The sequence below is a fragment of the Oncorhynchus masou genome, unplaced genomic scaffold (assembly GCF_036934945.1).
Source record: "Oncorhynchus masou masou isolate Uvic2021 unplaced genomic scaffold, UVic_Omas_1.1 unplaced_scaffold_29___fragment_2___debris, whole genome shotgun sequence".
NCBI classification, from domain to species: domain Eukaryota; kingdom Metazoa; phylum Chordata; class Actinopteri; order Salmoniformes; family Salmonidae; genus Oncorhynchus; species Oncorhynchus masou.
Genome location: NW_027016548.1, coordinates 6,864 through 19,011, shown reverse-complemented (window position 1 = coordinate 19,011; position 12,148 = coordinate 6,864). Strand labels below are relative to the sequence as shown.

The window sequence follows — 12,148 nt, the reverse complement described above, 5'->3', positions numbered from 1 at the left end:
CAACGGAGGAGGGAGAATTGTAAAATACAGTTATGGAGATGTGTACATTGCGTCTACAGGCTACAGCTTAAGTTACAGATGCATGATATTTGCACGTCTGTAACTTTCTCACTCCTAATTATTTACGATGAATTCAGGATTCTCAGTAATCAAGGTAGCATCCACATTAATGTAGAAGATTTTCTAAACATATTCTATTCTTATTTACAATAAAAGTGACACTACTTCATTTACCATTTGTTTCTATCGGGCACAAAGTAATCTGAAACACAACCAAAACAATCAGGAAATGCATCTAACAAATTTGTAGAGTCACAAGCTTGATGTAATCATTTCATGCTAGGAACATGGGACCAAATACTTCAACTTGACTACTTTAATAGACATAAATTCAATTTGTTCCAATACTTTTGGTCCCCTGAAACGGGGGGACTATGTACAAAAAGTGCTGTAATATCTCAACGGTTCACCTGACGATATTGATGAAAATACAAGTCAAATTAAAGCTGACAGTCAGCACTTTAACCTCATTGTATCATATCAAATCCAAAGTGCTGGAGTACAGAGACAAAACAACTGTCCCAACACTTTCGGAGCTCACTGTATCCAGTACGGGTGGATGAACAGTATAAGCATCTATCTAGTGTCCTCCTTTGTGACTGCCGGAGGAAGTATAACACGTGCTGTGAAGTCATATGCCTTTTGCCTTGATGATGGTATAAAGATCTACGGATAAAAACAGATGAAGATTCAAAGTGAGAAGGCGGTGTGTGTGGGACAGAGTGAAATAAGATCGAAAAGATAGCAAGAAAAGATACCGAAGTGAAATACAATAACGGTCCAAACCACTCATATGATTGATTATGTCATTCCTATCCTGACAAGATCACACTTTCTCGCTACTCCCCTAGGCTGTATTTCTGCCTATCTCCTCCTGCCCCCCCTCTCTACTCCCTCCTGCCCTCCCTCCTGCCCTCTGTGTGATCGGTGCAAACAGTCTGCCCAGCTGTAATCACAGTCAGAGACAGGGTTAACACACTCAGACAGACAGCAGAGAGGGCAACGGACAGAATCCATGATCATGCCCAGGCTCAATCCCTATTCTACAGGGCTTTCACGTCCCACAACTGCAGCACTGGCATAAACGGTAGTCAGCAGTGAAACTGGAGACCAACAAGCAACACTCTTCCAGAGGATTAAAAAGCAACAGGTATTGAGAAGCAGGGAGGCCAGGTTTGAAGCTAACAGCGGACTAAAGAGAGGAGCGTTAGACATGTCTCGCGGTGGCCAGTGGCGCGTCCCAATGTCTAAATGGCCTTGTGCCTTGGCACACGATGCGTGCCCGTTGGCATGACAACAGGCCGGACGACGGACATCCGTGTCTTCGTGGCCTGCTATCTAAAAAAAGGCCCTGCAGTGCTGAGAGAGACAACAACAGAAAACGTGAGTCATGTACAGACCTCACCGGAAATACACAGAGGTGTGATTCAGCTCAAAGTGGCCACTAATTAAGTAATATCAACAATAACTTTTGAAAACGGACAAGCTAATGGCAGATAGACTTGCCTTGTACAACTAATTATACCGTTGAGACATACAGCATTTAAAAAGGTACTTTGAAACCAAAACAACAACTAAAACAATGACAATACGCATAGGAAATGTAACATTAAAAAATAACTAAAACGTCAGAAAATATCCACCTAGACGTCCACCTATCAAGAATTCAGCTACATAAATATAACTCTGTCTGAAATTTCCTAACACATTCACGTGTTAGGAAACACTGACGTTACGGACTATGTGATCGGCATCTCTGGGGATCCAGGCTGGGACCAGCCTGGATCCCCAGAGATGCAGATCACATGTTTCACAATAGAGGGGGCCTCATAAAATGGCTGTAGGGGCTAGGGTCTGGGACAGTGAGGCTGGCGGGTCCCTCAGCAGGCGGGCAGTCTACCAGGGGGACTGGAAGTCTAATTAAAAACCCAGCTCCTTTCCTGCAGCTGTGGCCCAGCCCAAAATGGAATCACACAACACAGGCGAAAGAAGAGGATCAAAGAGAGCGAGAATGAGAGAGAATGAGAGACACCAGGAAATGGCGCATCCAAAACTTTTTTCTAAGTTAATGTGTCCTGTCCACCAACCTAAATTTCAAGCCTCTCTGACACACTCGCCCACATAGTCTCACAGACACAGTCCAACACACACACTCCTACAGTACGACAAGGCGCCCTTTCCGGGTGCCAAAACAGACTCACCAAAAGTGTAAAGCGTTTAGCTACATCTGTCTTACCATGCCGGGCCTGCGATACCTGTCAGTCTGCTCCATACCGCGTTCGCCACGTTCGCCACACCACGGCAAACCAGAGGGGCAAAGCCACAGTCCACACCAACGACCAGCAGTGTGTGTGTGTGCGTGTGTGTGTGCGAGAGAGAGAGAGAGAGACCGTGCCGGCAAGTGTGTAAGTCCAAAAGTATGTGTGTGTGTGTCTCTGAAAGAGAGAGAGCCAGAGAGAGAGTACTGTATGTGTGAAAATAGGAGAGTGCGCTCCTAACCCTCCTAACATACACCCCCACCTCCAAGAACCTGAACCTTGTGTATGAGAAAGGGAGAGGGGAGTGAGAGAGCTGGGACTGGTGGGTGGGGGGTGGGGGTCAGGTTGCAGGACTTGTGCTACATTTGCAAACTTGGGGAATTATATTTAGCCCTGGCAGGACAGAAACAGGACCGTGAACGCAACACAACGAGCCCCAGAAGGAGGCTTGGTATGCAGCCGTCAGTCATTCAATGCCCCCACTGACGTGGGAGAGAGGCTGGGGCAGGGGAAAAAAACTTTCCTCTATCCTGCTCTCTGTCTCTCTCTATACCCGGAACGGGAACATCAAACAAGGGGATGATATGGGGTCAGAGGGGAGGAAGTGACCAGATGGGGCGGGCGTGAGGAGGGAGGGGTGAACAGTGTATCAGCGGCAGCAACAAGGACTTCCAGTGCACAATAATATGACAGCGCACTTGGAACCAGTCAGCACCCAGGAGGTGAGTGTCCCTTAAAGACAAGGGAAATAAAACGGACACTTTTCAAGGCCACACGGGCTTGTTCTAAAAATCTCTTTGATTAAGTTCCGGCAACAGTTGGCATTCCTGTTCCAGCATCACAAACGGGATACAATACCTACTAGCTTTCAGTTCTAAAGTTTTGCACTTCAATGGATTATTCCAGCTTCTACTATCATGAACATGTCCCTTCTTCTTTAGATCATACTTCCTTATGTCATGATCATACTCCCTTATGTCATGATCATACTTCCTTATGTCATGATCATACTCCCTTATGTCATGATCATACTTCCTTATGTCATGATCATACTCCCTTATGTGATGATCATACTCCCTTATGTCATGATCATACTTCCTTATGTCATGATCATACTCCCTTATGTCATGATCAAACTCCCTTATGTGATGATCATATTCCCTTATGTGATGATCATACTTCTTCATCAATCCGAAAGCAGACAAGCAAACTTAGATCAATTCAAGCAGTCAGCAAATAAGTGTTAAAGCCAGCGTTAAAATGGCTCCAGCCTGCTAACCTAAGGGCCCGATTCAATCATATCTGCTTTAGTTGACATCCACATAGCTGATATTTTTACATGTCGGAGGTGGGGGTGTGTTAGAGCTGTCCAACCCACAAATGGCTCCTCGCATTATACTGTACCTAAAGCAGACATTGCCATTGGCTGCACGGAGTCGCAATAACAGAAATCCCATGCAGGCTTGTTTACAAGTCTGAACACTGGAATGTGCGATGTAATCTACACCTTGATGAGGCTGATAGAAATCCTCATTATTTTGTTTAATGATTTTACATTTGAGTGTCATTATTTCTATATGTCCTACATTATTCTTGTTTTCCTATATATCCTTGTTTTTAATTTCTAATGCGAGTGGAATGGATGTGACTTCGTGACAACGATAATCGATTTGACAGTTCCAACGCAGTTCCACCTCTGACACCGCTAAAACATTAGCAGTGGCGTAGCCCCACCCCACATGGTCCAAGCGATTCTAATGCTAACGTTAGATTCAAATATTAACGTTCAATTATTCAAACATGTCATCCAAATCTCCAAACTTTCTTTTGTTTTATAGCACTATTAAATGCTTCAGGGCTCACGTCTTTAGCATTTTGGCATGTTTTTCTAGATTTAGAACATAAAATAACGTTTATAAAGCTAACATTATCCCTTAGGTCCATCACAGAAAATAATTGATTAAACATATGATGCAGAACAGTGATTACATTTTTTTCAGAATCTTAAAGTGTTAGCCATCTGTGACATAGTTGACAAGCCACTGACCGAGTTGACAGATACTCAAGACCGACATATTTTTGCCTCTAAAAAGAAAAGTTCAATACAAACATCTGTGAAATGATTCATTTCAAAATCGCCGATAAAAAAACAACAACCATTCTATCAGATCTTTCAGCAATCTGACAGAGTTGACGTTAGACAACAATCTGATGGAGTTGATATTTTACGGAGTTGACCACAATTGCATTTTTCTTCTTCATTCAAGTGGTATGGTATACACAGGAGCAATTCATTTGCTCAGTTGCTTTATGACTCTAAAAGCTAATTAAATGTAACATACTTGAACCAAAATTCATATTCCATTTTAATCTATAAGGATTATGGAGTTGACCGTTTATGGTTGTGACCACAGTGATTGTTTAAATCTATCAAAAGCAGAGACCATGCATTGCACTATATATGTAATGAGGACATGAATAAGTGCTCCTTATGGTATAGCTGATGCTGCTCATTCCTGATTCATTTAAGATTTTAAACAAATCTAACGCTGTTGACCAAATCTCCGGACACATCTTTTTGGAATCACAGTTTAGTCACAAGACATTATTTTTCAATTAATATCCATTATTGCCATTTGTATTTTATTTTTTAAACACTTTTTTGGAGAGTTTGAAATTGGGATCCTTTGCATTTCCAGGCATAGAGCCGACATGGAAATGAAAATTATTTATTGAAGGTAATTTGAAAACTCTAAATATATGTACCTTTTAAGCTCAAATAACGCAACAAAATAATTGTTTTAGACTCTAACGTTTCCCTGCCGGACAAGGATAGTCCCAACTTTCAAGAATCCCTTAGCAAATTTCCTACTATTCTACACATTTTGCCATGAGACTGAGATAAAATGTTTTATTCGTGTTCATGTATGTTTTTTTTTAAGGGGGTGGGGTGGGGGGTGGGGCTCGGGCTGTATGCTACATCAGTGTACATCAGCTATGTGGGTGTTTTGCTATCGCTGGTTAACGCTTGATCTGATTGAATCTCGGTCTAAGCGAGGAGAGCAGGGGGTTGAAGGCGGGGTGGAGGGGAGGGGAACGCACAGCTCTGGTGTCTCTCTATTCCACCAGCAGAGGGCAAGCTCTGACACTGTGACAGGTGCCTCGCCATGGCGGACCGCAAGGAGTGGTTGACTGACTGGTGATGAACAGGCAGCCAGCCAGGCCACAGCATGAGGAGCAGATTGCCAGAGACAGGCAACCAGGCAGCCAGGCAGGCTAGTATTCTCAGAGCCACTCCCAAGTGTCAGCCACTCAGACTACTGGTTGGTTCCCTCTCCTCAAAGAGAAGCAGTGGACTGCCAGGCTGCACTGACAGAAGGACTGATGACATTTTCTCTTCCAATGGAAAGGGAACATACACCATAGCAGGATTTCTCTCCCACACAGCTGAGGAAAATCACAAGGGTGAAAAACAATGAGGAAAAATGACTAACTGCCACTCAGATGGAGGAAACTGTAACTATCGGGGAATCAAATTCTCCTCACTCAAATGAGAAGAGGTGATTTCAGGGTGTATTATTAAAGATTGGCTTCATCCTGTGAACATTGCGGTCGCAGAATTTCATTTATTTGTCCTGAGCTTGGAGCAGCCTTCTTTTACGTAACACAACCCCCTCTGTTGTGAAACAGCCAATTGACCTGACCCTGGTGCCGTCAAAAATAATATTCTGTGATTCATCGTGACCTAATAGCGTTGGACTGACACAGTAGCTCTAAATGGAATGGCAAAAGAAGGAAACTGAACCCCTGCGAATGAGCCCCCAGGGATTCCAGAGTGATTATGGTCCTTAACTGACTGTGTTGTGTAGGGGGTTAGCTCATCTCATGTCTCTATGGTAGTACAGCTGGAGGCCATTGCCAGACAGTCCACCGTATTGATCACAAAAACCCATCTGAATGTGTGTGTGTGTGTGTGTGTGTGTGTGTGTGTGTGTGTGTGTGTGTGTGTGTGTGTGTGTGTGTGTGTGTGTGTGTGTGTGTGTGTGTGTGTGTGTGTGTGTGTGTGTGTGTGTGTGTGTGTGTGTGAGGGAGGGAGGGAGGGAGGGAGAAAGGAGAAAGAAGAGAGAAGAGAAATAGATGGATAGAGAGAGAGAGAGAGAGAGAGAGAGAGAGAGAGAGAGAGAGAGAGAGAGATGTAGAATTGAATCCTCAAATCATCTTCAGTCAGCCCAGACATTGCACCAGCGATGAACAATTCCAAAGAGGCAAGGAGGGGACAAGAGGTGCATCTGATATTCATCTTGTGTCTTTCACATCCATATTGCCTCTTCTTTCCCAGGTTACAATCACAGCTAGTAATGGTGCTCATTACTACATGCCTGACACTCCCTGTGTATCTAAAGTACTCTATTCTTGTGTACACACACACACACACACACACACTAATCCATCTAACCATCCTCTCCTCCTCTCCATCCCACTGCGCCTGCACACAGAGGGGAGATTCAGTGTGCCGGTTGCTATGGAAACCAGGCAGTGTACGAGCTCCACCGCTGGCTGATTGTGTGACAGTGTGCATGAGACTAAAGCTTAGAAAGAGGGGGGAAACATAGCTAGCTGCATTCATAGACGTAACATAGCCTGCCGATATAGTAAATTATAACATCGAAATGCAGCATTTACCGCAAATTCAGGATGTATACAGGTTGGTATCCATTTGGGAAACACCCACTTTAACGGCCCCTCCTACCGTGCATGTCCGGCTCAGAGCAGACTTACAGAGAGTTAATGAGGAGATGTGCCAGTGAGTAGGGGAGGGAGGGGGAGGGGTGCCACCGAGGATGAAGTTAGCTAACCTTTAGAATCCACAGGAGGGCTACACTCCCTGTGTTCACTGCCAAGAGAGGGGAGTTTTTTTAGTTTTTTTAGAGTGACACCCATAGCGAGCAGGTTAATGTCATCAGACAGGGGCGAAACGTTTCCGGCTCAACTGAGAGAAGTCGAGGAGGAAAAGGGGACGCATGGTGGCATGACACAGGGCCTCTTTAATAAAATGTCATGTCTGCATGATGAGCTGTGATGGAGGTGACACACGTGTGTCACCTTAAACCCCTTCCCCTCTCTCCAGACCCCCAGAAAGGAAGTGCCTCTGTGTGGTACCTTGTGTTCATTTCCTCCATGGGAAAGCTGGAGAATAGCAGGCTTCCATGGGCTCACCCTGACAGTGTTGATCAATGCACCACGGGGAACCGGGGAGGGCGTGCTGGGGAGGGTCTGAGCCCGACATGAGGACCCGGAACCAGGACATGACAATCAGGATTGTGGAGATCTATCTCCTGGAGTGCCTACGATACACTCTCTCACCCTCTGTCTTGTTCTTATCCAAGCTGCATCAGTCTGACCAGTCTATTGATGATTCATAGTGAAAAACGTTGAGTCCTGGGTAGGTGAGGGCATCCACTGGGGAGGACTGCAGAGGCATCAATTGTGATCATGGGAGCAACATAAATGTGGGGCGACAGAGATAGGTCAAGGGGGGGAAAAATAAACAAGACAGCTATTGCACAGAGAAGGAAAGGAAAGGGGGAGGAGTAAGAGAATAGCAACGTGTAATGTAAGTACAACTGCAGAGGGCTTTGACGGCCGCGTGCGAGTGGCCATGCAAACGCGTTTGGGTTACTTACATGAGAAGGCGCTAACAGTGCTGCCGCATAGCGGGCTATTCTCACCTATGAATCTCTTCAACTTATCACTAGAGGAATCAGGCTGTACAATACAAGGTACAGTACAGGCATAGTATAAGGCAAAAAAAAGGGGTCTTACCTGCCGGACAAAGCTGTTGGAGGTGGTGTCAGAGGAGGTGCTTCCATCGGAGCGCTTGAAGCGGCTCTTCCGCTTGGAATACTTTCCCTAGAAGGAAGGAAGATGAGGAGACAAGAAACCAAGTATAGACATTAGGGCAAGCATCGCAAAGCAAGTCTTAATTAAAAAAAGTACACTTGAACAGAAGTTATGTTCACAAAACATATTTTCTGTTGAGAGAACATTACGAAGCCACCCAGCGTTGTTCTCGCGGTAAATTCATCTCAAGACCACAAAATTAAATTGTGTATGATACTGGGACTGAGAGCTTCGAGGACATAGAAGACGATGACCAGAACAGATGGAGCGCTGCCAGAGATGGGAGTTAAGAGGAGACAATGTGTCCTGATCCTCTCCCAGCACCAGTGTACTCCACCCTCTTAGCTCGGCTTCATGTTCAACCTCCGTTACTTGTCGTTATTCATGTAGGTTGGGACCCTGTAATGTGATTGGCTGATCCCTGGAAAATTGCCTATCCGGCTTGGGCAGGGCCCTCCATTGCATTAGAGCCCACCCTGGTCACGTCACCATGGATACGCAGTGCCGGCTAATTGCATTTGTTGGCAATCAGGAAGACTGGTGGGCCCTTGTGTGTACAGATGTGTGTGTACAGATGCCTGAGCGGAGGCCACAAGAATAGTAAACAGGAACATACAATACACACACACACATACCGTATGGTTGAATATGTGCAGGGTTCAAAAGTAGACACCCACATGGGGCATATTCCTGCATTCAAAAACATTATCAACCTCTCAGAGCCATGTTCTTGTTCAGTTTGTCGCCACACACCTGCTCCCAGTAACCCAAGCCAACCACCTCCACCTACACCCACACACTCACACGCAGGCAAGCATGCATACACGCACGCACACACCTGCGCCCACAGCTATGACCAACACCCACTTTACTAGAGTTCTAATCAGAATACTCCTCAGTGTGGGCCAAGGACCAGCTGTTAGAGAGTTCGAGTCAAGCTCTAGGTCCGGTCCAGCTGTCATCCAGCTCCCCCTCTCATCATCACTGAGCCGGGGCACCGGAGTCCCCAGAGGTATGGCTCTGCCTGTGCTTTAAACAACCTTTGGGGAGAGTCTGGCTACAGTAAAGGCCAGGGGAATGCCATACCGGGAAAGTAGGGAGGGGAGGTTTCCTGTTGGTAAACAACCTTCAGGGCTAAGTGACTAATTAGAGGGGTGTGTGACGCGAGCGCTGCTCTGTTAGACAGAAACTGTAAACTGGGGAGGGATGGGAGGGCCAGCCTGTGGTGTGTCGCCGTCTTCCAGCTTTAACAGAGCACAGTCGAATATTCTCCAGGCAATCGTACAGCAACAGCCGGTGCAGCACGCAGAAGGAACAAACACAATCTATAATCTGAGTTATCGTAGCCAGGCTTGATTTGGATCAGTTCAGGATTCTCCGGCGCCTGCTCATATATTTCCATCTCTGTTTGGGTCGGTTGTTGCCATTCAGTGTTGCTGGGGGGGGCCTTTCCTCCAGGATGTTACAAATGGCACCATTTTCTCTATATAGTGCACTGCTTTTGACCAGGACCCACAAGGCTTTAGTCAACATAGGTACACTATGTAGGGAATACGGTGCCATTTGGGACACATCCTACAAGCGCGGTCCCCCGGTCGTCACTCCACCGCCGAGTTATAAATATGCCGTAACCCGCCCGCGGGTATGCGTGAACTTTATATCTAATTGATCTGAGTGCCACGCACAAACCCTTCCCCGCCACAGGACACAAGGAGGGGGGGTCCATCTGTCTCTCAGCACAGCGCCAACACGCAAGGGATAGAAATCTGACAGCTAAAAGAAAACAGTCAGAGAGAGTGATGGAGAGATAGGAAGAATGACGGGGAAGGGAGAGAGAGATGGAGAGAGAAAGAGTGGGAGAGTGAAGCACACTTGGCATAGCGTGAGGTGTTTGGGTTGTAATACAGCCTGTGTTGTTTTTCTGTGACGTCCTGGTTTCCGTGGAGAGACAATGATGGAGCTTTGCGTGGGCGGGTTTGTTCTGGTCATTCTCCTATTTACTTCTCTTCACTCAATTGTACGTCCAATCGTGCCCATGTAACCAGTGATATCATATACTGTAACTTCCTGGGTGCCATTTATAGCTACAGAAAAAGTTACATTCTGAACATTTAGAGTTCTAAAAGAACAACAGCCAATATGCTGTTTTTTTTTTGGAGGGCAGAATAGGCGTGGCTATAAGGGAGGGCATTTTAACACATGATATGATGCTTATGTGTGATCTTATTCCATTAAATGTGTCTGCCAAGGGAGTATGCCATTCATCCCCTCTCATTTCAGAAAAAGTTTGTTAGCGATCCTCATCATTAATCCGCATCACTTTGATGCCATGACAGTTTCTGTCAGCAAAGAAATAACAGTGCAATAGACTACCTATGAGTATAAAGCCATTTAAACAGAATTCGGTGTCCTTACTCCTGCATGAAGGCAAAACGGATGAGAGAAGAAAATTGTGTCCACTGTCCACACAGGCCATTAATACGTGGGCGTGGCTTGCATCCCTTGGGGACTTCATCCATCTAGTAACATGTGGCACATTGCGCTAATTGCAGAAAAGACATCAGAGTTTAGCATTAGCCTGCAATAATAGGCAGGCAGCTTTGTGGAATGATTGCATTTTATTTACTACACAATGAAAGCGAACCATCAAATGGTCAAACCAAAAATTGTCATGTCATACAACACATAAATTGTAATAAAAAAATATATATGAAAAAAAATGTCATAGCCAATCATTCCTGTGTTTTTATTTGGAAGTGAAACAGCAGCAGCTGGTAACGAGAAACAGAAGAAGGAAATCCATCCAAAGGGACACACAGCAGCCACAGTTAATTACCATATTAGTGGCCCTCTGTGACCAAACCAATGCTTTTACTATAATAGATGAAGAATACATGCATTACTTGGTTATTACCCTGGTTATTAGGCCTACTGATACAGTTCACATAACGTTTTTTTTTTTTTGCTCTGGGAATTATAGCCTACTCCACGAAATCTTATCCGCAGCTGGTTTAAAATCGTTCACCTGCTTTCCTGCTTGTATCGTTCCTGCTATGACAAGTGAAACTGTGGACTGTCAAAATATCTAAACAAAAGCTTCAGCAACAGGCGGACTGGCTCATCAAATCCTACGATTAGATTTCACGGGTAGAATTAAGTTGTAGCCTATAATGCTTACCTGTGTGTGGGGATGTTGATCAAACATGTCCATTTGGATCTCCTGGGTTGAGGTCGAAGGCGTCCTGGACATACTACCTTTCTGTACCATTGATTTACTTTTTCAATTCTATTTTCTAATTCATATATTTATGATGATATCGCTATAGTCATTGTCAACGACGATAATTTACTTGCCGTTGTTTTCCAGAGGGTGCTTCCCAAGTGTAGTACAAAAGCAACAGCTGCGTCGTCCTCAGCCGCCAAGCTCACCACCCTCCGTTTATTCGCACAGACAATTCGGACAGTGCGCTCCACTCGAGATTCCAGATGCGAACGGAAGAGGCCCACGCCCCATTGACCAGGCCCCACCCTCATCACTGATCAATCAATGAGCGACTATCACGGAAGGGATGTCTTGTGGTTGGGTAATGGGTAAGGTAATTAGGCTAGTTTGCAACCTGATCTAAACACAGATGATATCCACATTTTTAGATGCTCGCCTCTTTCCATGTGTCGCTGTAGGCACTTGTTGGCAAGTGGTACATCAACGAAATTGTATCTGTCTCATCGCTCATTTTATCTCCATACAGAGAAACATGAAAAGCATCAATCTCGTCCTGATGATGATAATTATACTGTACATTTATTCCAATGGTATACAGATAAAGTAACATTATATTCAAATCATGAGACATTAGAATCAATAGTAGATTCCATTTTAGTTTACCCATATGTTCCCTTTCAGCACGTTAGTCTCCTGAGCACGACAT

General features: G+C 45.1%; 1 protein-coding gene across 4 annotated transcripts in view; it reads right to left on the bottom strand.

Annotated features, from left to right (window-relative positions):
* The window catches only part of LOC135538725 (voltage-dependent L-type calcium channel subunit beta-1-like), a 36,047-nt gene extending 24,378 nt beyond the window's left edge, over positions 1 to 11,669 (bottom strand). For 3 of the 4 annotated variants that reach the window (XM_064964630.1, XM_064964635.1, XM_064964633.1), the window contains exons 1-2: positions 11,398 to 11,669; positions 8,142 to 8,228 (exon numbers count right to left, since the gene is read on the bottom strand). In XM_064964630.1, coding sequence (XP_064820702.1) covers positions 8,142 to 8,228; positions 11,398 to 11,487 — 177 coding nt within the window. In that variant the 5' untranslated portion in view covers positions 11,488 to 11,669. Of the gene's footprint in view, positions 1 to 2,296; positions 2,496 to 8,141; positions 8,229 to 11,397 lie in introns of those variants that run through there. The other variant, XM_064964634.1, reaches the window with a different exon arrangement.
* Between the last annotated feature and the right edge of the window lie 479 nt (positions 11,670 to 12,148).